Source organism: Dromaius novaehollandiae, chromosome 16 (assembly GCF_036370855.1).
Source record: "Dromaius novaehollandiae isolate bDroNov1 chromosome 16, bDroNov1.hap1, whole genome shotgun sequence".
Taxonomy (NCBI): Eukaryota; Metazoa; Chordata; class Aves; order Casuariiformes; family Dromaiidae; genus Dromaius; species Dromaius novaehollandiae.
Window position 1 is genome coordinate 1,760,627 of NC_088113.1, and position 27,147 is coordinate 1,787,773.

Consider the following 27,147-nt stretch of genomic DNA (forward strand, 5'->3'; position numbering starts at 1 on the left):
ATTGTTTTGCGGTCTCTACATGCTATAGGAGAAAATGTTTTGATAAAGCTTGACTGCAAGAATTTCCTGCTTTGAGCAGAAGATGGAACTAGATGACCTCCTGAGGTCCCTTCCAACCTGAATTTTCCTAGGAATTTAAGAAGTGTTTCAAGGAAGATTGACCCACAAGGCACAAATTAAAAAGGAAAAGGGGGAGCTCTAAATATTTCTGGTTGCAGCAATGACTGAGTTGGCTATAAATGGCTATCATGACTAATTAATAATAAAATGAAAATAATGTTTTCTACCCTCCCAGATAGTCTTTAGAATATGGGAGTCCAGCCCATGTAATAGTTCATGTTTGACAGCTCTGAGTAACATTATGTTAACATTAGCAAATTCATCAGTCTTAATCTAGTGATTCAATAAAATTGCTAGTTAATATTTTCAACCAAATATCAACTTCTTTCGATGCCTCCACTTCAACTTTCTTGCATCTGCAGTTTAAAATCAGCAGATAGTGAGTTTATGGCTCTGTGCTGGAGACTTGTACAGTCAACCCTCATGGTGTGCCTGGGAATGTTATCTTTATTTTGCAAATAAATAGGTTTGCAAATACTTTAAACAGCTCTAGGTTAAGCTACTGTTTAGTGTAAGAGAAAGCTGTAGAACAACAATAACCTGTAACTAATCTAAGGTCACATAGTTTTCTTTCCACCACTAGTGCTTTGCATCTTTTCCCTGCTTGAGTAGGGGGGTTGGACTAGATGATCTCCAGAGGTCCCTTCCAAACTCAACCATTTTGTGGTCTGTTTTTGCAGTATTAAGAGCTTTAAAATGTATGCAAGTTATTTAAATCAGGAGAGGGCTGTGAAAACCTGTCAAATAAATGCACCGAGGAAAAGTATCAGAAGTAAATCATTCTGATCGGACAATGTTTTCTGAACAGTCACCTACCTTGGATGATTTCTTGTTCTCTGCCTCTTTTCTGCTGACTTTCTGGGATCTTTTAGTTAGATCTTCAAAGAGAATAGCACAGCATAATATTAAATCACTTTTACAGCAAATATTATTTAACTGAGAAGCTTAATACTACTTTTGTGCGAGAGAAGGCAGGTGGCCTGCATTGTCACCTCGCCACTGCATATTCCCGCAGCAGAATGTATTGCAATTAAGGTCATCCCTAGGAGCCAGCCTCACTTAAAAATCGTATGTCTGAACCTGTGTTGTCATTGTTGCTAGTGCAAAACACAGAAAACCACTAACATTTGTATTTTAGGAGGGTTTTTTTCACATGTTATTTGGTCAGGTGTGAATGGCGAAATACGATGCAGAGAAATAAAATTCAGGGTCTCTGTGTAGAAGGTTGAGGGTATTTGTACACTTCAGTCATATGACAAAACTAGAAAAAACTTTCAGAAATCCATTTTTATGTTCAGTAAAAGGTAGTGTTACCTGCATAATTTTGGCATAAATTAACATGTATACTTTGGTTTTCACAAGCACAAAAAGCACTTTGCTAATTTTCATCAATGTGATGCCACCATTCTTCAATTCTTTGTTCCTTTTCTACCTACCATCTTGTTTTACAAAATGTTACTTGCAGAGGTAAGTCTTTCATTAATGTGCCTGTAGTTTTTAAGGGTTTCTGAATACATGTGAATAGAATCTTAGACTTGGTAAATTTTAGCAGGTAAATTTAAGACTATGTCTGATGTAATTTTTTTTTTTTTTAAATTAAGGCACTACTATAGTGAGCATCCTGTATTATCACTTGAAGGATATTAGTTTTATTATTGTATTAACTCTATTATTACTGATTGCTATATGTTAGCTCCATAACTAAGACTCATATTGGCATCTAGCACAACCGAAGTGTTTTATTAACGCGTAAGGCACTTCCCAGCTTACTAATCTATTAAGGTATTTTCTGTAACTTTATTCTGTCTATGTGATGTTTGTGATAAATGGTAACTATATATACTAAATGTTTGATAGGGATAAAATGTTTTTATATGCCCACGGATGCATGGGGGCTCCTTGTTTATTCCAGAACTTGTTATTTTTATCTTTTAGAATATTCAATAATTGCTATAATTTGCAGAATGTTATAAAGCATACACCGTTCTGGGCTGTTACAAGGATTATTTATTTATTATCCTCATATCATTACAGAGTTGGAGTTATGGATCTGTTTCTAGGAGACAGTGGGAGGATAAACTGTATTTCAGGAGGGTAATGTTATCGTCACTTAATGAGAACATGGTTTAAAAGGGCATTGCGCTAACTAGAATTAATGGTTAGATCTGGTTCCACCTGTTATATTGTGTAGGTGCAATTATGCTCTCCTTTAAAACCTTCTTGTGGTAACCAAGATGCTTGTAAGCCATTTAATTCTACTGCAAGGATAGCACACACATTTTCTATAATACAGCTGCACTTGTTGAGATTGGCTGCATTGCTTTGCTTACAAAATTTTTTTGATAATGTTCAGATAGAGGGGACATGATATCATTAAACTGAGATTTAAACATTGCTTTGACATAAATGTGCTTTAATTATTCCAAAGAATAGTGTGGTAAAGAAGAAAATGAAGCCCAGCAAGCAGATGAGAGGGAAATGTAGAAATGCTTCTTTTGGTGGATGAGTACTGTGATTGTCTCTTCCGCAGTTCCTCTGGTTTAGGCAAAACACCGTGTTTCTCCCTACTGGCCACTCATATTCTTCATATTCCACCTACCTTGCTTTCAACACCTGACCGATTAACCAGCTCTTTACAAATCTCATCTGTCAAAATACGGGAAAATGTAATATAGGCTTACAAAAGTGTTAACGCACACCTCTAACACCTGTTGATACAACTGTGATCTGAAGTGTTACAAAAAGCCTGTGTTAATCAGGTGACTGTATGTTTTTTTTTTTTAGTTGACACTAGCAAATCCTCTGCTTATCTTTTGAGATGTGATTCAATCCCAGCTTTAGAGTTTATTGAATTTGGGCTAATCATGTCACCCTTCGATACCATGAGCGCTGTGGTTGATTGGCAAGTGTGTAATCAGCCAATTGCAAATGAGTTTTATTACTCTAGTTAGGCTACAGGGACATTTTAAATTTAAGACATGAACATTAGTGCCTCAGCTCTATTCTATGTGGCCAACCAGAAGGAGCAGGACTTGTTACAGGAAAATGCGATTGAGAAAGGAAGCTGCACCCTAAATGTTTAAACCAGGGTGTTGACAGCTGACAAGAATTTTTTCTGTTAAGTTATACAAAAATAGGTTATATGTATAAGCACAACAAATCGTAACTGATAAATCATAAAGAAGCCAACCACTTAGATGTGTTAGGAGGTGAGAGGAGGCTGTGGTGGTTTAAACCCTCCCTTCATATTTGTTCTAAATTAATTATTTCTGTGGTGATGCAGTGGCGATGGGAGAGACCATCTTGTCAGCCCTTTGCCATGATACTATTATTATAATAAAAATTACCATCTGTGGCTTCATGTTCATCCCTGAGCGTTGCATAGGTTTTGCTAGGGCTGCAGGCAGTGAGAGCAGTGGCAGCTCACCAGAGGATCGTGCCGATGGGCACTCAGGAAAGCTTAGCTGTGTCCCCAGCCAGCTGCCCCATCCCTGTGCCTGTTCTTCCCACTTTTATCTGGCTCCAGCTGCTTTGCCCGTCTGCATTTATTGCTCTCATTCTATCTGTTTCTGTCCCGCACAGGACTGTCTGCAAGGCTCTGCTCTTTCCTCCAGCAACTCTTCCCTCTTGCACTTGTGAATGCACACAGTTTATCAAGTTGTAATTCAATCATTTTAGTTAATAAATGATAAAGATGATAATGTGGCTACTGGTTGTCTGAAGTAAAACTTGGAAAGGTTTTGGACAGGTGCCAATTCAGCTCTGAAAAATTATTTCAAAACATATGTCAGATTCTATGAACTGTAAAAAAATGGGAGTGATTTGTACCAGTTTTCTTACTCACTTTGTATTGTTTCAAGCTTCCTTTAGATGCAGGGTAATGGAGGATCAGACTGGCCTCTTGTGTTTGAACAAATGGGCTGAAGAAAAGCCTCGGAATAGCTTTGCAGATGCCTCTTGGCCCAGGAAACCGAGTGCAGCCCTGGTTAACAGTGTCACGGCGGGTTTTGCATCTCTTTTCCTTTTTGGAATAGCTAGCTAGGACAGTGGTCTACGGAGATGTATTTTGACAAGATATGCCAATCTTTTGTATATTTTCTTTTGTTATTCTTGCATTTTATATGTCAAATGCTCCTTCTGTTTGTGTGCAAAAAGGATATATGTAAAGAGGAGGACACATGGGTGCTCTGCTGATGGAGGAGGAGGTTTCTATTGCAGGCAGCCAAGCTGGGGCAGAGGAGGAGGATGGTGTTTGGGGAGGCATTACCCAATCTTCCAAAGCAAAAAGGTTCGACAGCGTTAGGGGATTTTTTGCCTACATGGACATCTGCTGGCAAAGGAATACAGTGCAGTGCCACATAGGCTGTTTGCCAAGTTCAAGGATTGTGCACAGTTTTGAGAGAAAGTAGAGAAATGAGCGTAAGGGAATGTGTTTTGTATCTTTGATTTTAATCAGACTGAAAAAGTGGATCGGAAACATGAGGTGGAAGGCACCTAGGATCACAAGGACCATGAAATGATATGGGTTGGGAGGAGGGAAAACAGCACAAGTTAAAAAAACTTGGAGTTAAAGAGAACAACCTTCAGCTAAGTTAGGGATGCAGTGGTTCAGATTTCACTGAAATGCATGTGTGGGGAAAGGAGCTAAGAAACTACTATTTCTCCTTAAAGAAACTACTATTTCTCCTTAAAGAAACTACTATTTCTCCTTAAAGAAGAGCTGAGGCATTGTGCATTGTGCAGAGCAAAAGTGCAGAGAAAATAAAGGAAACAAAGTAAGAAACCAACCTGGTTTGAGCACAAGTTTTGAAAACTTGTGGAAAGGACTTAAACGAGAGAAATTTTATTTTTTGACTTACTAGGACTTTTGACACTGTTCTGAATGACATTCTGCAGCTAATCATCCCCAAATAGCCAAAAGCTTCTTGAAAGAGGTGACTGAAGAAAAAAGTTGGCTTAAATTACAATGGAAAAGCTAGAACGGACACTAGGAAAAAAAACTTCAGTGCAGAGAAGAGTTAAGCATTGCCCTAACAAGGTTCTTTACAATAGTATAGATAGGGATCTGCCAGTAATGGCAGGGGCATAGCAGGTCCTGTCTTGAATAAACAGATGACTTTGGGCCATCTCTTGCCTCTTTTCTTCCCCTGGTTTAAGATTGTTTGGCATACATGTAAAGTTGAGGTCATATTAATACATTAAAGAACTGTCAATTTCTGTGCTGCAAGAGCAGATGCTAAAAGAATATGTTTATATTCGCTTTTTTATTTGCATTAGATCTTTCAAGGAAGATTAATGCCCATATTAATGGAGAAACACCCCTATTGAATATAAAAAGACTTACAGCATGATAAGAGCTTCAGTGAAGAACTATAAAGCTAAAGGAAATTTTCTGGTATTTCTTTTTTTTTTCTTTTACCCCAAGCTATGGTTTGCCATGTCGTTCTTGGATGCTATGGCTGAATTGTCATTGCACTTCTGTGTAGCAGCTAAGGCATTTATATGAAATTGCAATGCTGTAGTAAGCTATCAGAATACTCCATATTAATTTGTAACTGTATTTTCTACAAATCTTGTTAATTTGGTGCCAAGTGGCAAATTTTACTAACCGACTATGGAGATGGGTGGGAGATCTGGGAGATTCATTTTGTTGCTCTTTGATGGGTTGCATTCTGTCTTCTCTTCAATTATCAGGTAAGAATCGGCAGCTCTGAGCAAACTGTAGCAGAGTAATAAGCTTAGGAAGAGGTTCTTTCTTTCCATCCTGGAGAGAGAAAAATTCCATTGTCATGAAAACCAAAATCAGTCAAAACCTGTTTGTAGAAGAGAAGTAGGGAGATGAATCTCAGAAATGATTTACTGTCATGTTGTGCGGTTTCACAGGTGTACCTTTGATGATTCTTATGTTTCTACTATTTTGCCTCTAATACCAGAATACCTAGGATTGCTGCTGTCTGGTAGTGGGCTGCTCAGAATGACTTGAGTGGAAAAATACTAGCTCAAATATAACCAATTTAGACAGTCTTTTTTTTTCTCTTTTTTTTTTCTCAAAAGGTTTATTTTCACCAAAATTGTAAATATGAGTTCTCCTCACTGAGTTTTACAGTGTTGTTTGTTGCACAACCAAGGGGAGAGGAATTTCTGCTGTCACTTTTGATGAGCTTAATCATGTCATCTTTTTTTTCCCCAGAAATCACAGAACCGCAGAAAGTCTTGTTTTCAGATTTGTTCTGTATAATCTGGGGGGAAGCTTTCCTCCATTTACAAATAAGTCATGAAGAAATGCCTTATTTTATTACATCCTGGATGTGGTGCTCTGATACCATGGTGAGTCATAGCCATAATTCATACAAATCATAAAAGGCCCAGTGCTATAAAGTACTTTATGTGCTTTAGAGTTTAGTATGTACTTAACTTTTAAGATCTAGTAAAGTCAGTGGGATTTGAGCATATTTATAGAGAAACCTGAGATCTGCTGAATCAGGCCATATACCTTGGAAGAAATCCACTGGCCCTGGACAGTCTCTGTGTGGCTCAGAGTGCAGCAGTATAGGGTACACAGAGCATTACACCATTCTGGTGTCCTTTTCTTGTGGAAGATCAAAGTTGATTTTATTTGTATTAGTTTATGTGTATTAGTTTCATGTTGTGTCAGAGTTATGGGAACCCTCCCTCAGAGGCACTGCTAACCTCTAGATCTATTGGTAGCTTTTTGTCAGTCAAAAGCTACCAGTAGTAGTAAAAAAGGGGGAGTGAAACCAATTTTTTTTGTGCACATAATCTGGTTGTAATAAGTTAGTGACCAGGCAGTTAAAAGAGGAAGAGGTTCTGCATTAGAAGAACCTAATCTAATCACTGCTGCTCAACTAAGTCTATATTACACTTTCTTGTATGGCCTCCACTGACCCATTCTCCCTTGTGAGATGTCTAAAATTATGCCTCTAATTCCAAATGCTTGGGCTGAGCTCTGTGAGTGTATTTCAAGCTCTCTCTGGTGTATTTTAAAGGTAGTACAGAAACTGAGACCCAAGCTGCATCATAGGCATGGCTGTGGATAGACATAGCCTTTGAACGATTTGTTGAAAATTTTGTAATAGGAGTGGTCTACTTTTTCGTAATATGCAGTCAGTCTAATAAAAGATATTACTTAAAAATCTTGGTTTGCTTAACACTTAAATTTGCTTATTTTCATGGCATCTCAGTGTGCAGGGTACATCTACTGCAGGTAGATGTAGACAGTTGGGCCATAGTTCTTTCCACGCTCCAAGCTGGAGTGGAAGAAGCAAGCTCTGAGCTGTAAGTTTGCACACAAAGGTGTTCATCCTGTAATTTTTGCTTTTTAAAGCAACTTTTTAGCCTATGTGTGGGATATGCACTAATATATCTTTGATTTTCATATCCATGTGCTACTTTCCTAGAGTATAGGCATAGGTGGCACGTAGTTATCTGTTGGAGACCATGTAGACATGCCCCCAAAATACTGTGTACATAAACTTCTTCTGTGCCAAAATGTTATTTATTATTTCCATTGTATTTCCTTGCCTTTATTTCAGCAAAACTGTCAGTGAACACAAGTGCACAAGTATGTATAAATTAGTAAAATTTTACAGCCTGCATCTGTTCACTTCAAACAGAATGACATCTGAACGTGCTCTAGTGTTAAAATGCAAACCTAGCTGCATATGTCGATTCACATTCTTGTGCATGTGTTTGCCATAAGCAGTTCGGTGTAGGAATTTTAAAGCCTTCAAGTGACTGTTTGAACCTGAAAAATGCATATATTAGTTCTTACACATTTGATCTGAAAACTATACCAATTGGCTAAAAAGATAACACTCCTTAGAGCTGCATAAGCTGTTAGATATATGCTTTGCAGTTCCTCAAAAGGTGAAAAAGGTGATTAGTAGAAAGTGGAGTTAGATGTAAAGATGAAAGAGAGATAGTTGTAGTCTTGGGATTCATCTTCTTTTCCGTCATCTCACAAAACCCTTGCTCAAGTTTGGGGTTCTTTTTCAGCGTTAAAAGAGAGGTTTACTTTCTGTTTTTGCACATTATTTTTGTAACTTTTTTTCTAGGTCTCATCAGAGACTGTTCAAGTCACTCTATTTTCCTTAGGTTCAGCAAGCTTTACGTTTGTTTTTCTGTGAACACTTAGTTTTAAAAGAGTTTAGTTTCCTGTGATGCTCTTAGCAAAGGAGAATTATATTGCTGTAATAGATGATAGTATCTCTAGAGGGATACCGTTTATTATTTTTACTGAGGCTAGAATAAACTAGAAGAATGTAAATGCTTTTGCTACAATTTTGTTTTTTTGTTTACAGGGACTCAGTCTTGCAAAGTGCTGAAATCTTCAGCACAGAACTTTAGCTGCAATTCAGCAAATTGTGTGAGTAAATGGTTAACATGTAGTAGTGCCTCCACCTGAGACAAATGGGAACAGAACCAGTCACTAGCACTCCAGTGGAACCAGGAAGAGCCAAGAGAGACATTTTACTGGTTTGAAAAATGCTAAGTTAAAGAGAATAACAGCAAGAGCCATTGTAGGGTTTATTTTGTGGAGAATTACAGTTGCCTAACAGTAGATTTATTTGCAATTGACCGCACAGAATGCAAACCAAAGATATATACTTTTTCAAGGCTTTAGAGGACATTATCAAAATCTAAAAACACATAAAAAAATATAAAGCAATAGCTCTTACTCTCAAACCACAGAATAATTTAAATAAAATCAACACAACCAAAGCTTTCCTCACAGAATAAAATAGGAGGCCCTATTCTGCCCTTTGGGATTTGCAGTCTAATTTGAAATTTAATGCACTAGAGCTATTTCATTCAGTGTTGGGGGAATGGGTTGAAAAATCTTAGGTCCCCTTTAGAAAGCAGCCTGACAACATTTATATCTCTTATACCTCCAAGGTTCTGGGAGAAATGTCACAGGATCAAATTTTGCAGAGAACTTTTTACCCAAAGACCTAAATTCCAACCCTCTTACTAGATTCCCTTTTGCTGTGGTTTCCCCTAGAAAGCTTTAGCTTTCAAAGAACATCTGCCCTTGTTTTGTATGCCATTGATATACAAGGAAAGTTGAACTAGCTTAACAACAGCTGCCTTATAAAAACGTAGCCTAACCTGTACTATGTGTATAACATGTTTAATTTTGTTTAGTTTAGTATAGTTGCTAGCCTTTATATATTATGAGGTGGGCCCTTGGAATCATGAGAAAGAAAATAATAGTACATTTCTGTTCCTCTGTTGTGTTCTGGTTTTTGAGTTTTTAGGCCACTTTGGGATCATATTTTCATGCTTTTCAATTGCAATAGCAAAGGCCAAGTGCTTAAAAAACAAACCCAAAATAACAAAATTCAATAAATTTTTAATAACATTTCTGCAGAACAAAGGACATCAGGGAATATATTTGTTTCAGCCATTCTGATCTACTAACATTTTGTTTTAAGTACAATTTGATGGTTGCGGTATACTGTCCAAACTGCTGGAGGAGGACCGATACAGGTTCTTTTATACTGCCCACACTTCAGACTGAGGTGAAGGAATTCTTTAGGATAGTCTAAGAACTTCAGTTTTCAGGTGCTTTTTAATCTTTATCACCTTCGTTGACTCTGCTAGGTGATGATTCATCACCAATTTTAGTGCTCAGGTAAGCTTAGAGCTCAAAAAGGAAGAAAATGTTGCAGCTATGACTTGCCTTGCCAAAGTCATGTAGGACAAGAAGTGACTGGCTGGTTCATCTGTCCTTCTCATAAAGAACATATCTTTGGGTATGGCTGTACCCTGATGCAATGAGAAAGTTTATACATGCATTGACTATAAGAGCTATGCAGAACAAGATTTAGTTCCTGGTAGGTTTCCCTAGGCTATCTATAAGAATTAAAAGCTATTCAGGGGCCCGTCACATGAGGACTGTAACATGGTTAGAGAAACATGAGAGGAAATGGGTTGTGGCAAAAAATGTACCTTACTTGAGCGTGCTATCTTGAACTTAGTCACCTGTTGGGGCATACTCTCCAGAAACTCAAAGTCTATGTCTTCCTTAATTAATATTAATCTACTCCTTCAATAGAGAAATCTTCATCTATGATTCAAGGAATTGCTTAATGTAAGTTTGAAATTCCTCGGGTTAAGAAAAAAGAAAATGAAAAGCCAGTGGCCCAGGGGTGATTAAAAGAAACTGAAACTGAAAATATTATGATGTATTTGGGAAAGCAAGTTGTCTGTCATTCTGAAGGAGTACTATAACTTCTGATTTCAAAAGAAGGAAATCGCTTCTAGATTGCTCTTTGCTCCAGCCAAGTTTCAAACACATCATTGACACTTTCACACATTACATCAATGGGAAACTGGTGCCCATGAAGTCAGAGATCAGCTGGAGTTTACAGCTACCTGGTGATTAATGATAATCCCAGACCTGACATCCCTTTAGCGATGGGGGTGGCTATTGCTGACACCAGGAAATACAATGCTGAGGCAGAAAATGTTACGGATGAAGATATGAAATGTGGCTGATGTTAAAGGCTTATCACTAGAAGCACACCTTTTCCACATAAAAATATTAATAAGTAACATAGAGTTTCCCAAATGGACTCTCCAAAGACTACAGTAAGCAACTGTGTGTAAGCAACTGTGTGTATTCAGGAAATTAAGGTGAAATTGCTGGACAGCAATGAATATGGGGTAGAGAATGTGGGAAGTAATTATAGTATATTTGTTATAAAACTCACAGTTAAGGAGAAGAAACCCCAAATCTTCAAAAGCAGCAAGAATAACAGCAAATGATTAACACATGAGACATTACCCTGCCAGAAATTCTCGTAGGGTAGAAACACTGTTAAAAGGAAGTACAGATGTTTCATAGAGTTCAATTTTCAGAAACAAAGGAGAGGGAGAGCAAATTATAGCAATAGACCAAAAGAAAGCAGATTTCCTTAGGTTCAGAAATGGTAAATAAAATTCCACAAGATACAAATCCAAAAGTAAAAAAAATAAAATAAAATAAAATAAAGTGGAGTTCAGAAAACCAAATTTGTTCTTAGAAAATTATATGAAACTGAATCAAATTATTAAGAACAAATGTATCTGTCAAATTTTAAAAATGCTAGAAAAGTTGACAGATGTTCTGCATCCTTGTTAACTGAAAGAAAGATGTGAACTCTAAAGCATGCACAAATTTTTAATGAGAAAAGGAATTTTTTTTTACAGATGTGAAATTTTAGTTAGAATTTTTACTTAGAAAAGGTCTTTTACTGGGTATAGTAAGTAAATCAGACCAAGACAAAAAGTTGGAAAAACACAGAAGAAAAGAATATGGCATTTATTTTAATAATAAATTGTATATGTGTTTATATGTTAGTTTTACTAAATGTGTATATGTCTGTTAGCTTCTGTATGTGCTTATAGATCTACTTAGAGTTTGTAGAATTAGAAGAAACCTCACAGCTTTAGTAGTACTTGTGAAAATGAACAGAGATATGTGTATCCGTACAGAAGTCTCAGAAGTCTAAATGAGTTGGGCTGGTTTTTAACTCCATTGGTAGCTAAGAAGCTAGATCTTCAGGTTCTCATGTGCGTGCTGAAGAGCATAGATGATCACATCCAACAGTGATTAGCCATAACTAAATCTGGGTTGGATGTATTGAACAACAGAACCATTCCTTGCACTGAATCTTTGGCTTGCTATGGAGAAAATGTGGCTATTGGGCAGATTTCCTGAACGTGGATAGCAAAATTTTTCATTTTGATTTTTTTACAAGTTATAATTTTTGATGTTTGGCCATTTGGCAGGATTTTTAACCCCATATCTCTTTAACCAGATGAAGAAAAACTGAGTGGAACTTCTTGAATTACTGAGTCTGGTACACTGTTATGCCCTGTGTCTGCCTCTTCATAGGTTCAAAACTACGTAAACCCCTCTGCCATCCCAATCATAAAGCAGTTCCATATCTCCCTCCTTAATTTCCATATAGGTATTAAATCTTTTAATTTTCAGCCTAGATTTATTCATAGCCAATATATGTTTATGGATCCAGTGGTATCATTATCCTGCAGTATTGAATTCTCTCCTCTTTTCTTTTTTGTTCAACTACTAGAGAAAACAGCCAGTTTGATATGACTTGCAAACTTGCTGAGAGTGCACTCTATCCTATCAACCAGGTTTTTAACAAAGATGCTAAGCAATATTGGCCCCACGTTTGATCTCTGAGGGACAGCATTAGTAACTGGCCACCAGTTGGAATTTGTACTACTGATCACCAGGCTTTGAGCCTGTGCTCTAGCCGATTTTCTGTCTCCCTTACTGTTCTGTAATCCAGTGCATATTTCTCTAGTTTGGCTGTAAGGACACTATAGGAGACTATTGAAAGCCTTGCTGAAATCAAGGTGTACATTGAGCAATATACAGCACTCTCCATTTATCCACACATGTAGTTATTCACACCTCCAGTCACCTCAGCACTGAGGACAGTCAGACTGATCAGGCACAACGTGCCCTTGGTAAATCCATGTCTGCTGTTCCTGGTTCATTTTTGTCCTTCGTGTTACTGGAAATGGCTTCAAGGAATATTTGATTTGCTCTATGACCTTCCCAGGGACTGAGGTCAGGCTGACTGGCCTGTGCTTCCCTGGGTCCTCCTTTTTGCCCCTTTTGAAGATATGTGTGATATTTTCCTTTTTCCAGGCATGCGGAACCTTTCCCTTTCAAAGATGATAGAGAGCATGCTCACAGCGACATCAACCAGCTCCTTCAGTGCTGTATGATGCAACCTATGTGGTCCCATGGACTTTTCTATGTCCAGCTGGTTTAAATGGCCTCTAACTTATCTTCCTCTGCAGTGGTAGTACTATGTCCCTGGGCTCTGTCTCTAGGCTCAGGGACCTGAGAGGACAAAGGGCAGAGCTGACCAGTGAAAAATGGAGAAGGGAATACACTGAGTACCTCAACCTTTCATGTGTCCCTGCCCCACAGAGTCTTCGAGTCACTCTGGATATGCTCAAAGACTCCCTTGGCACTGTTATTGGTGACTGCATGGAAGACCAGCAAGGGGTAATAGTGCAAGTGCCCAGAGGAGCCCCTGCAGTGTCTTTGCGCTTTTCCAGATCCGGACCCCAGAAAGCAACAAACCTCTGGAGACACCAATCAGGTTGACAGATAGGGGCTTCCATCTCCAGGAGGATGTTTCCTGTGACCGTTACCCTCTGCTTCCTCTTGATGCAGACACTAGGTCCAACTCAGTCAACCCTCATCCTCCCAGATGCTATGCCATCTGCTAACCTCCTGCAGCTCCTTCACCTGGTGATGCAGCACCTCTACCAGGGTACACATCCATCTCCTTCCTAGGACCGCAAGGTCAGCATGAAAGACTTTTTCCTGTGGGGAATATCCCACATCTCCTGTCTGCTACTGATTATAATTGGAAATCCTCAAAATCAAAATATTGTAAGTATTTTTTCAGTACAGCTAGCTATAGTACAATTAATACCACTAAATTGCCTGGAGACAGCTCTTCTTGGCTATTGCCAGCCCTGCTATTTGCACAGGCATTATCTCTGCAGAGTTTGGTTTTCACTGTTTTGAATCACTTTCACTTATAACTACCTCAGCAATTTGAGTTCTGACAAACTCAAATGTTCTGGAAGCCACAAGAATACTCTCTGGCAATGTTAATTCTGCTTTAGCAAAGTGTTTTGAAATTGAATCAGGAACTTGGGTAACTGGGGATTTTTCTTTATGTGAATCCCACATACACAACTATAAAAATCATTGGACAAACATTACACAAACCATAGTAGGGCATTTATTCTAAGCTTGCTTATGCATTTATGAACCAATAATTTTGGTGGTTTTTGTGTTTTGCATAATATTTATTTTTTATTAGTCAAGGGCCAGGCAAAACACCACAATTTGATTGTCCTGTTTGTGTACTTTTTGCTGCCCATCTGTGGTGTGTCCCTGTTGGAGGGGGCATACAAGGCTAGGTCTGACCCCTTAGAGCAGTTCTTATCTTCCATTTTAACTTAACTTCTGATTCCTTCTTAAAAAGCTGCCTGTGATTGCAGAGTAGAGCTTCCATGCTCAGAGAGTCTGTTCCAGTCTGACGTTTTGTTCATTATTTCAGATTCAATCTTTACATTTTGGGTTGTTTAAAATAATGCAAAGCTCAACAGAAATACATGCAGTTGCAGTGCCTATATCTAAACCCTATGGTTAAAAAAAGTTTAATGTGCTGTATATGAAGATAGATGTGTCTGTAGCTGAAAAATAACTTAAATTTGCTTTAAGTGTGAAACATAATGTACAAGTTCTTTTTTTTTTTAAAAAAAAGTGTCCACTTCAAGAAATATAGTGAGACTATTTTTTAATGGTTCTTTAGTACTTCTGCTTATTGTTATCAGCTAAGTCTGTCCTCCATCCAACATACTTTCCCTTAGACCTTCTAGAAGTTAGCCTGGTGTCAGAACTGCAAGTGAAGTTTAGTGGTTACATATCTGCAGCTCACTGATTTCACCAAGCTGCCCAAACTGCTGCCAGAAGGACGCACATACCTGCCCCTGCAAGACCCTCGCGGGCAGCTCGGTGCTACGGCAGGACACCAAGTTCGTTGGTGCTGCGGCCAGGTGCCAGGAAGGAGCAGCAGGAACTCAACTCTCCCTTTTCACAGAAGGGGTTTAAAGGTAAGGCCTTCAAAAACGCTGCAGTTCTTAACAACAAAAGTTGACATGAATTCCTGGGATCGATATTTTCACAGGATGTCAGTGTGTTATATCCAAATTTCTGCTTCTTTTCTTCTTCAAATTGAGAACTAAGCTATAAAATACTACTGAGCAAAGTCAAGCTGGCAGGTGGCATAGGAGAGTTTCTCTCAGTTCCTTCTCATTCATTTTATTCTTCCTTCCAGACTCTTATCTCCTTTCTTTTGTATATTTTTGTTTCATGCCCGATATGGGGCCCCAGCACAAGGGGCAGTTGCTGTTCTGCATCATTTTTTTATATCATAAACACAGTGAGTCTACTCAAATGAACTGTACATGTTGTACAGAGATGGGTGAGTGCACTGGTGAGACTTCTGTAGTGTCTGATATTGTATTTTAAGTTTGTGTGCAATTTTAGCTTGAAAATTATATTGATGTAATTAATTGAAATCACTCAATCTTCCTTGCTCCCCTACTCCTTTTGTTTCTATTTTCGGTTTTCCTGTTCTACCTTTTGTTTCCTTTCATCTTCAGTGATCCACTGTGTCCTGTTTCTTTTGATATGGAGTTTCCTTTAGACAAATCTCTCGCTTTTTATGCATTTAGTCCTTTTTTCTTTTGTACTCTTTCATTGTCTTCCTACCTTGTTTGCCTTATCCCTAGCTGTATAATCCTGAGGAAAGGAGCAGTAAAATGGGATGAGATGCAACAGTGCAGAAGCCGAGTTCGAACACTTAAGCTTGAGGGCAAAAAATTTCCTAAGTTAATAGTTTCTGGGTTTCAGATGATAGAAGGGAAAGAACCAGGTGTATTGATCCCAGCATGACCAAGAGTGACAGTGTGATACAGCTGTGGAAAAAATGCAAATGTAATTCTAGGACATATCAAGAGAAGTTTTCGTAATGGAAATATGAAAGCATTTAATACCTTTGTACACAGGGTCTTCATCTGGAGTATGGTGTCCAATTCTAATCACCCATGTGGAGGAAAAATGCGGAAAAATGCATTTAAATTAGAATGAATGTCAGCGAAGAATATTGAGATGATTACTAAATGTTACTGCTTGAGATACCAAGTGATCTAGTAGATGTCTCCCATGATATTGTCCCGTATAGTCAACTTATTTATACTCCACCTGATACCAGTTAAAAAGAAAGTCATACTGACCTCCATTCCCTCACACATGCCAGTGACAAATGTGAGAATATTTTATTTACTCTTGTGCTAAGCCTGAAAATTATTCAGGCAGAAGGATCCTCTTCCAAGCCTAGAAACAATGTTCTAGGGGGTCAAATATTCTTCAGTTTTTTAAGGATGCCTGGATACTGCTACATTGTTATTATTTCTAACTGCACAATTTTAAAAGCATCTTAATAAATTATATAATTCTCTCATTTCCTTGATTGAATTGACCTGTTTTACTGTATTTTAAGTAAAAATAAAATTTTCTGCAATGAAAAGTTTTTTAAACTTCCCTCATACTTGCCTCAAAAGGAACACAGTTTTTAAAGCATATGACATATGTTCCACCTCTCTAGCAAATTTGGTTGTATTAACTTTGAGTGTTATTCTTGTATTTATTATTACTTGCTCCTTTATTAAACAAAGAAGTATCTCTCTGTTATAATTTTATGACATTTTCTTATCACAGTTTTTGTATTAGCATTTCATAAATTGTCAGAAAAAGAATCAATTATTTCTCGACAATGATTTGAATAGATAATGCCTTTCTAAAAAAAAAATTACTCTACATATGTTCATATTTCAAAATAGTGTGTTCTGTAATTAATCTTTTTTTAATTTGGGAAAGGGAAAATGATCATCATTGTGGAAATATTTTCTTTCACTATCCTTGATAATAAATTTACATTATCTTATTTGAATTTGCACTTATTTTTGGGCAGCATTCGTGTACACATATATTCCAGGGATCCATGTAATCATTTCTGAAACTTTTTCCAGTGTAGAATAGTGCTAAAGAGAATGTATTACAGAAGTAGAACGTAGTATTCTTCAAACCATTTGTTTAAAAAGTACCAGTTGTATTTAGAATTTGACTCTGTTTTGAGATTATGTTACAGTATCCTCAATAGTATTATCATATCATTTTTAACCTTCTTTGTGACTGAACACAGGATGCGTTAAAGAAAGCAGCTCTTTATGTTGGAGAATTTCTAGGATGGATTTTGATCGGCTACTGTATACTGAAATTTTGCTGTGTGATTCATTAAATTATGGCAATATATTTTATCATCTATCACTTTTTCTGTGTATTACCTATTTATAATTTCTGCATGTAACTGTTGGATTTAATCCAATTGAAAATCACCAAGAAATTAAAAGAACACACAAAATTACTGATAAAACAAATTTGCTTTACAGAATTTTGGGGGGGGGAGGGGATTCGTACAGTTTTCTTCAGTGCAAATATCTTATTTAAAGATCCTTTTACTACTCCTTCATTCCAATTTAGTGCAGGGGAAGCATCATAAACTTGCTAACCTCAAGTTGAACATGCATATAGAGTTACAAAAGTGGTATCAATACACCAATGATGGCATCAAGCGCCTCTACAGTTTATTCCTGTTAAGAGTAGTCATAATTTATCAATGGAAGAAAGTAGACTCTTTCCTTTATCTGTCTGATAACTATATATGTAGATACAGTTGCAAAAGTCATATGAACTATGTCGACCTTCCTTATGACCTCAAACTGCTTGGCAAACTCTTTCTGGCAGATAGAACCCAAGACTTGGTGGGCTTCAGAGATCAGTTACATTAGGATTAAAAATGAAGAGTCGTATTAGAAGAGAAACTTGTCTGTCACAGTTACCATAATTCACTATAGATTACACTGCTTGCTGTCCTCCGTACTACTGTTTTTTCAGAAACCGTTACATATCGCCTGCGTCTGAATACCGTGCTCTTTGTTCAGGATGCATCCAACAGCAGAGAGAGGATGAAATCGCAGGAGGAAAGACTGAGATGAGACATAAGGAAAGCCTTTCCAAAGCTAGGGATTGTGAAGCACCAGAATAGCTTGCCTCAAGATTATTATGCAGTCTCCAAGGTCAGAGATATTTGGGAATGAATTAGACAAACATCTGTCAGTCTGATCTGCTACGCCACTTCTTGTATTTAATACTAACACAAATAAAACACACGAAACAGACAAAACTACACACTCTTAAAAAGTACCCAGTTTGCAGACCCATGTAAAACAAAGGGATGGAGCCCTGTTTCACTTTTCGTATGGATGTTATATGTCATAGTTGAGGATGCAGTGATTTTTAAAACTAAAAACAGACTGTTATAATAGAGACATTTACACAGAACTAATGTCAAAAGCAGCAACTCTTGATGATGATAACTGTTGTTTTACTGAAGTGGAAAAGGCATGGGGAACTGATAATTTTTGTGCTTAATTTTAGTGATCAATGTGAATGATGTAGTTCTTATATGTTGTTTTACGGATACTGCCTGTCATAAGGTTATTGTCCTTGCTACCGTTTGCTTAGGTTGGATTTAGAAGTGACTACTGAAGTGAGGATTTAGAAGAGCTCTTGAGAAAGTAGCCAGAAGCCAGTATGATGGAACCAGATAAACAACGTCCTGCTAAATATCTAGGAGACAGCGCAGAGTTGTTATGAAGCCTACAGACTTACAAAACCAAACAGACCCATTGGAATCACATGGTCTGACTGCATGTAAGAGGTCATAGAACCACCCTGAAGCACGGTGGTTAATTGCTAATTAAACCAGGTGCTAAGGATTCTGGCAATTTGTTGGTCTGAATTGGTCTTATTTCAGTTCCTAGGAATTGAATCCTTCTAAACCTTTCTCTTCACTATTGAAAATTCCTTTGTTTTCAAATTTCTTTTCCTCCTGAGAAGTACTTGAATGAGCAGGCAGCTTCCTGATATTCTCCCAGTGCAGGTGAACAGGTTGAGCCCCTTGAATTTGTACTTATAAGTTAAGTTTCTGCCAACTCTTCTTTTCAGTTCTCTATTTTTTCATTAGAATTAGAGATAGTATTCCTTCAGTGACCTTGACAACTCCATTCCAGTTATTTTTAATAAAGTTCTATATTACCTGTTCCAAGGGTTTTCTAGAATCTGTGTCAAGCCAACATGCATATAATATGTTGTCCACATATTCATTTCAATTATTGGCAATTACCTAGCTATTCCATGACTGAAAATAAGCTTCCCACCCAGCTTCATCAGCTTAAAAGTTAGCACCCAGGTTCAGCTAGTTACCTAGCCTTCCTTTCTAGCACCAGGCAGAGAGAGGTCCTTCCAGGAGTGATATATTGCACCAGCATTAGCACAGGTTTGAACCTGTGGGTGGGTGGCCAGATCTGTCTATTGATTGCTTCCTGCCAGAGAGGAAGGACATCTCCCCAAAATGCTGAACCATGATTTCATCTATGAGAAGCTGATTGTGCATTGGCCAGTGCATTAAATGCTTTGCAGCAAGCTACTTAGACCAGCTGAGTTAAAACAAGGTTAGCAGCTGCTTTCTGAATGATTGGTGGAAGGTAAAATGTTTTTAATATTTGGCTTTTCTTCTAATATTGAGTGGAGTCATGTCTGGAAACTTGCCTTTTCTGTGTTGTTACTTCTGGTTTAAATCCAAGTCATGCTCTATCACATAATAAATGCATAGCGTTACTAGGAGACCATGTTTCTGTTATGCTCTATGAGACCTGTTTTGAATTTAATCTGTCTACTGTAGATTATCATTTTGTTTCATGGTTTTTAAAAAGTTATAGTCTAGTTTATTTTCATTAACATCAACTCTTCCTTCTATTTTTATGTCTTTAAAAATATTTTAGAGCAGCATTCTCCTGATTCTAAGGTTGTTTGAAGCTTGGGGGTAGAACTTTTCTTTTTTTAAAAAAAGAAATGTTTGATATGTACAGTTCTGGGGTTTAGGGCATTTAGTAACTGTTCCTTAAGGTGTCTGAGCTGTCACTTTTTTTCTGCATGTTTAACTCTTCCTCCCAGCTCATTTGAGAAAAATATGACCTGTAATTCTTTTCAGCTCTGTGGAATGGGATTGAGGAGGGAAGGCATGCTTTCAGAAGATGGGAAATAGGCAAAGTATCTATCTTTGGAGAAGAAAGAGGATGCTGTGAAATTAAAAAGCTAGTTGCTTTAAGTTCACTTCCCAGAGAAATAATTATAAAAATAATCACTGCCTTTTTAAGTTGTCAGTGGTTATAAATTGCTGTGATTAACGGGCATTGCTTTCTTGACAAGTCCCTCTACTTTTTTCTTATGTATGACTAGGCGACAGGCCTTACAGACATGGTTATGTGAGAGGTCTTATTTGTCAGCTAAGATGTGATTTTTAGGACATGAGTTATGAAATATTTGATCTGTGACTGGCTGAAGCTGACAGAGGCTTAGCTTCAGAAATCCCTTGGGCAAAAATAATTGTGATAGTGACAAACTGATAAATCAAAGTAATAGTTAAATTATATCTGATGGTAAAAACAAATAAAATAGCTCTCTGCTGATTGACTTTAAGAAACTCCTTTGAAAGTCAAAGGACAGAGTTCTCATAGTGAAGTTAATGGGATAGGAAGAAGCACACAGAGTACCATATGATACCTATTTGCATTGGGTGGAAAGCAAAGCGAGTAACAGGAGATGTGCTGCCCATAGAGGTTCCCCCCACATGTACTACACAATGAGAATGGGGCACAGCTGTGTTGATCAGGCCTAGTGATCAATCCAGGATGTTACATCTGTAACTGCTGGGACCCTGAGGGTACCAGTGAGTGCTGCAGCCTCTTCCCTGCTGCTCACGGTTTGGCTGCCAGCACTTGAGGCCAGCTCTGATATGGTCCAGCTGTACCCTGGGATCAGGCTGCTGCAAAGGAGCTGGGGATGCTTCATCAGGGCTTGTGGCCTCACTCAGGAGCTGCATGGAAGCTTAGGCCCTCCATCCCTGCAGCAGCTATGCTGTGGCCAGGCCTGGCTGACCGCAACCCACTGACTGACTTCACCTCAGACCTGCCTTGTCACTGTGGGCTTGTTGGTGATCACCCAGCTGCAGCTATCCCAGGTCACTGTCACCAGACCTGCTCTGCTCCTCTTGCTTGGTGGGACTGTGCCATGCTGGGGAGGGCATGGCCCTGCCTGTCCCAGTGGAGCAGCCCGATCCTGCTGTTCCCAGGCAGAGAGAGATTGCGAGAGGGCTGAAGTTATTCCTTAGCTGCTGGGAGTAGAACCTGGAAAGGAGAAGCTGGAAGAAGCTATGACTGAAGGACTATATTTCAAATAGTGACAAGTGTCTTTTGTTTTCTATTTGTAACAGGTTCTAAATGTGATAGTTTGCTCCTTATGCAGATCCTTTAACTCTAGTTTATGAGGGTTTTGACTCATGTTAACCGTTACCTGCTAATAAGCATAATTTCTGCTTGAAGGTGCCACTTGACATTGATGACATGTTGGCCTGCTTTAGTTGAAAGAATGACTGGTGCTAAATGGAGGGGATGGAAGTGTGTTTCTGGTACAGTCAGCAATCAGTACAGGGAGATGAGAAAGGGACATTTCCAGATGTGCCTGCTGCAAGTGTGCATGGCATAACTCCGTGTCCAGGGAAAGCTGTGTGATCGTGCCTGTGGCACAGACAAATAACGGTAGCTGGAGCCATTAAAGTTGGCAGTTACTTGATGCAAATCCATTTGTTATTTTTTTTTAATGTCCTTTCAGCTATGAGGAAATAAAATATAATACTTGTACCATTGTTCTTGTGGGGGTGGAGAAACCTGGCATCAGCAGCTCTGATATAGTCTACCACATGGAAGAAAGACGTTGGAGCAGTCTTCAGTATTTACACAAGTTCAATGAGAGATCTAGGCTATCTCTATGAAGTGCTGCAAGGCACAGCTTTCTTCAGGGGGGAAGGGAAATGCCTGTGTGGCCCAGAAATGGTAAAAAGGATGGGACAAATGGCTGAAAGATTTCTATTAATTGATTAAGCTACCCATAGGAAAACAGTATGCATTTTAAGAATGAAAAAATTGTGCTCAGGCATCTAGGAAAAAGTGAAGATCATAAGATCAAGGTCATAAAGATCAGGACGGAAAATTCTCTTTCTGGAAAGCAGTGACTGAAAAGGGTTTGGGAATTGCAGTAGGAATTGGCTCCCAATACAACACTGCTGCCAAAAGAGCTAATGTAGTTCTTGAATGAGTAAATAGGACTGGCTTCAATAGGAGAAAGCCATACCAACGTCAAATAAATATTCTATTACTGGAAGACACTCCAAGAAGAACACTGAGTGGAGAGGGTTTGGATAAAACATATTTTTCCATTCCTTTGATCATGTTTATGTCTTGGAAGCATTATTTACGCTCTATTTATGCTAAATATTTGATATTTAATATCAAAGAGAAAACTGGAGCGTGACTCAATCACAGAACATACAGGGGGTAGCCAGGAGGCAAGTGACAAAGATTGTTTTGAATCTAGATGACAAAGGTGTAATGAGATAAAGTTGCCAGAAGTGGAAGCTAGTGCTAATAAATTTCCGAGCTCTTGAATATTCTGGTTGACTAATAATTACACTTCAGAACAATACCCAAAGGTTGAAATGGCTTTCCCAATACAACAAATCGAAATAATGAATATTTTTATTGAGAAATGCAAGTTCTAAGTGAAATGGTAATTGCATCATGGCTTGCATTATGTGGTAATGGAGGATTAGACTTTCAGTTTTATTTATGATCCCCAGATCTCTGAATATGCACCAGGACTGGGGTGGTCCATTTCAGCTAGGACATACCAGGGGCACACATCTCACTAGGGGTCGTGGAGACAAAACTATTGCTTTTGCATCTATTGCATATTTCAGGTTTCCTACCAACTTTACTTAAGTCTCCAGTTATTTATATAAAATTATATTGAAACAATACACTTTTATTTTTTTTTAAATGCTGAGATTTCTGAAACCGCATTAACTCCAGGAAAATCAATCATATTTACCTCAACATTGTCAGGCTTTCAGAATTGGACATACTGAAGCAGCATATTCCAAACCCTTAGAAAACATACCAAAACACTCAGAAAAGAAGCTCAATTCAGCATGCAAATGATAAAAAAGCTTGGGATGAAATCCTAAATAACAGATATAGATAATAATTATGATAAACTCTTCCTCCTATACACTGTATTCCTGATAAACACATCTATTACACTTCTGGATTCTACTTTTGGCTGCTGTTTTATTATATTTCCCTTCTTGGCATTATATATTGTAATAGAGATTATTAAGTTTTGTAAGGCTTTAAGGAAGGGCTGTAGGAATAGCCTCAACACCTGTGTTGCCGTTCTAGTTCTTTCTTTTTTCCCTCAAGTATATTTTTATTTCCTCCTCTTCCCAAACTTGCACCATGATCTTGCATCTATGTATCTATGTTGCATTTGTATAGTATACATGGGTTCCACCTAAAAATAAAAATCTGCTTTTACATGTCTGTGGGACTCGGTTCCCGAGTTGCAGGTTTGCAACCCAAACTGTTCGTTTGTTCATTCTCTCAGTACTTTTCAAAACTACCATGTTTTAAACTCTTTCTCTTGCCCCATCCTCCCCTCGAACATGCTGTACTGCTTTCAGATGATCTGCCTGAAGTTACATCTGTGCCACCTCGTGTAGAGAGGGGATAGGAAATCAGCCTTTGTAGATCCGGCATGGGTTGGGCTCAGAAAGGGGTCTGCGTGGATTCTTTCAAACTGTCGGTTTTAATTGACTGCAGGAGCGAGCTGGATCTGGCCAGCGCGGAGCTCTGTTATTTTGTTTATCCTGTGTTATGACTGATGATTCAATGGATGCTATTGGGCATGCTTCCCCGCAGTGGGCTTTGTCACCTTTATAATTTTTTTTTAATTTATTTTTTAAGCAGATGTATTCTTGCCAACAGCAAACGTATACTGTTAGCAGCTGCAGCCTGCAGACAGGTCTGCCCTGGAAGGCTGGACCTGCCCCGTCAGCAGCTGCTCACCGGCGCTGCGAGTCGCTCAGGGCAGCACTCCTTATTTCAGAGGTATAGGAAGTCCCTCCATTACGGGCACCTTTGAAATACACGGAGGAGGTGGGGGGGAGAAAAAAACACTAAAAAACTCTACATTGCAGGAAGCATAGAAACAGGTTTAAATGTACATACTCAATCCAGACATTTTTTCACTAGGATAGTTTAATTATGTTTTCATTTTGTGCCTAAATATTTGGCTAAACAGTTAAACTGACTGTTAAATAGATTTGACCCGCTTAATTAAATACTGCTGTTGTTGTTTGTGTAATGGCATCCTAAAGGCCCTTAGAGGAGAAGGAATCTCAGAGAGGTTTTTTTCATGGCATGACTATTTAAAAGCGTGTAGAGAAGTGGATGAGAAAGATCTAATGAGCCCTGCAAGAGCGGAGCACTGTTCAGTGCTGCATTTCACCTCCTGATACCTGAAGTTGAATAGATATAATTCAAATTAAATTAAATTTCAAAATCATCCAGGTCAAAATCAATTGAAAAGAAGTAGTGTGACCTTTGGGGGGAAAAAAATCGTATCCTATTCAAGAAATCTTTTTTTTGTAATTAAACTTGTTTTTTTTAAGAAATTTTTAAAACTGTAAAAAATGTTATGCAATAGTTTTTCCTGTGCAAATATACATGCTTGTGTCATGTACATATTTAATTAAAGAGGTTTAACTATCTAATCAAGATTCTTAGCAGGCCTTTATTTTGTAAAATACTGGGGGCTAATTTGTGCATGTGGCACTACTTCTGAATCTGCTCATGCATCATAGATCAAGAGGAAAAAGTCATCAGAAAAGCTATGCTGAAGTCTGGCAAAATTCTCTTTATTCAGTTTTTAGAGCAAATAATTTTTCTCCATGGTCAAGTAAAATAAAGTGTCGTTTCCCTTCCCAGCCCCCCAGGTGTCTTTCCTATCTATGATCATTTGTGTTTTTCAGTTCAGTTTTGTTTTTTGCTGCTTGGACTAGGACATTCACGAAAGCTTTCTTAGGCTGCTTCAATATAGAAAAAATAATTTTACTTAAAGTGGGAGATACGTAGGGAAGTGCACTTTACTTCTTTTGGAACGTGACTCGAGGTTTGGTTTCCAAACCTCTAGCAGTCTTACAGCAGCCCAAAATGGAGACTCGAGAGACTTTAGTACAACTGTCCAAATATCATGCACATAAATAATAATATTTAAAAAGTCAGAGACTCTATAGTCAAATCATGTCTCTAAAGACCCCTTCCTTTCTCAGTTAAAAGCATTCCTGGGTTTAAGAAGGTGGGTTCCAAACTATGAAAATGCCAGAGAAAGAAATAAAGTAACTTTTGAACATTGTAAAGTATTGCTTGCTTGTATCATGTGGCTGACTATCAAAACAGATTGGCAGTAAGCGTGTTGTATAATATACAAAGAGAAATAAAATAGAAAAAATACAGAAAACATCAAGAAATGCATCCAGCTAAGGCTATAACGAATTTAAGAAAATGCGTGCGTAAACTGAAGTCAGTATAAAATGAAGTGCTGTTAAAATTTTCATGGATAAAAATACTGTTATCACAAATGGAAATTATAAATTGTCTCTATGTTTCTCACTGTTAACTATTTAATACTATTGTTGCTTGCTTAATTTATCTAAAATTATGATATTATAAATACTAATGGGGGATTAGACACTTAGATACATTTAGTATAAAATACCTTCTTTTGTGACATACTTTCAAGAGAATTTACAGGGCAAATTGAAAAAAAAAATTAGTATCTGAAGTTGGGAGAGAAGTATTATGACTCCCAAAGTAAATAGAATATAAAGCCTTAAAACCATGCAGCGGTTACAAAAGATACAGGAAGACAAAGATGTTATTTTAAAATGGTATAATAAGCTTATTTGCCTCATTTGGAAAAACAAAATAAATGAATAAAATCCTTGCTAACTAATTCAAGCAGTGAAAAAACACAGTCTAGAAAATGTAGTTTGTTAGCATTAAAAATGCACAATACAATTGTGTACAGAGAAAATGGGAAAAAACATTTAAAATAATTAATTTCAGGAAAATCTTAGATACAAATAGACTGAAGTGAAAAAAGAAAAATTTGCAAGGAGAAACTAAGAGCTGGATACGTGTTCACATGGAACTGAAACACTCTTAAATCACAGGCTACAGAAAAAAAGAAAGGGCTTAAAATCAAACACGCAAAACTGGAGCAACTAAATGCAAAGCTAGAATATCAAAGTAAAGAGAGTTTTAAAACTTTATTGCTTCCCGGACCATTAAGATAAATTTGCTGCATGAATTGGAGGATAAAGGATGACAAAGACCCTTGGTGCTGTGTATTACTTGGGCTTAAAGATCGCATTTTAGTGTTAAAATGGAAATTAAATGCCCTGTAGAAGACATTAAATGTTTTGGTCCTACCGAAATAGCAAGCTGTTGTCCTATTCATCAGGCTCTAAGGAAAATCAAAGCAGCTGGTCTCCCTTGTTCTGTTGATCTGCAGAGAATATAGGCAAAGCTTCTGAAGCTGGTCGTAGTCTCCTTTGATTGTGGAGCAGCCTGCTTTTAAATATCACCTCCTCCCAAAAGCCAAGCAGAAGTATTTGCTACATTTTAGCTGAGCAGTCTATTCTTTTCTTCTTGAATTTCTGCTCTTTCTCAGTGTGTGTGGCTTTTTGTTGTTGCTTGAGCTGTTGTGCTCAATGTATCTGGTGGAAAGTTGACCCTCGGCCCCTCCTTTTTCAACCCATTTAAAAGCCAAAGGAAAAGCCCTGATCCAGCGTTCTGTAGGATGAGAAAGTTTCAGCTGATGTCAGTAGAGAAAGGGCAGCCAGCTCTTCCATCAGGCAGGTAGAAAACGGGGAGCAGCTAAGGAGACCGGCCGATAAAACCCGTCACACTCTTTAGTCCCTATTTAGGGCCCGTTCCTGCATGTTTCCGTACGTGGCAGTCTCACTCCCTAGAAAGAGCATAATAAATGCCAGGCATGTGCACCATCGGATGCTCTGCAGCTTCCTAAGCGTGATGACGGTGGGAGTTTTCCCACTGATTAACTCTGCTCCCATGAGACAGCTATATGGTGTAGCAATATAGAGGAGAAAAAGGAAAGAGGAGTTTTGTTCTTGTTTTGTTTTTGTTTTTTTGTTTTTTGAAGCTAGATAACTACATGTACAAAACCAGGTGGGTTTATCAAGATATGGACGCAATTATCTGAGATGTTTTAAAACTGCCTCTATAATTTCAAGAGTTTAACTGTACACTTCAATAGTATATTGCTAAACAATAGCATACAACATTTTGCTGGCT

The 27,147-nt window shown here is 38.0% G+C and overlaps 1 protein-coding gene across 2 annotated transcripts in view; it reads right to left on the minus strand.

Moving 5' to 3' along the window:
- ASIP (agouti signaling protein) overlaps positions 1 to 26,790 on the minus strand; it is a 31,415-nt gene extending 4,625 nt beyond the window's left edge. The window contains exons 1-4 of one of the 2 annotated variants that reach the window (XM_026115743.2): positions 26,263 to 26,790; positions 15,748 to 15,788; positions 5,730 to 5,884; positions 937 to 998 (exon numbers count right to left, since the gene is read on the minus strand). In XM_026115743.2, coding sequence (XP_025971528.1) covers positions 937 to 998; positions 5,730 to 5,883 — 216 coding nt within the window. In that variant the 5' untranslated portion in view covers position 5,884; positions 15,748 to 15,788; positions 26,263 to 26,790. The remainder of the gene's footprint in view (positions 1 to 936; positions 999 to 5,729; positions 5,885 to 15,747; positions 15,789 to 26,262) is intronic. The other variant, XM_026115744.2, reaches the window with a different exon arrangement.
- Between the last annotated feature and the right edge of the window lie 357 nt (positions 26,791 to 27,147).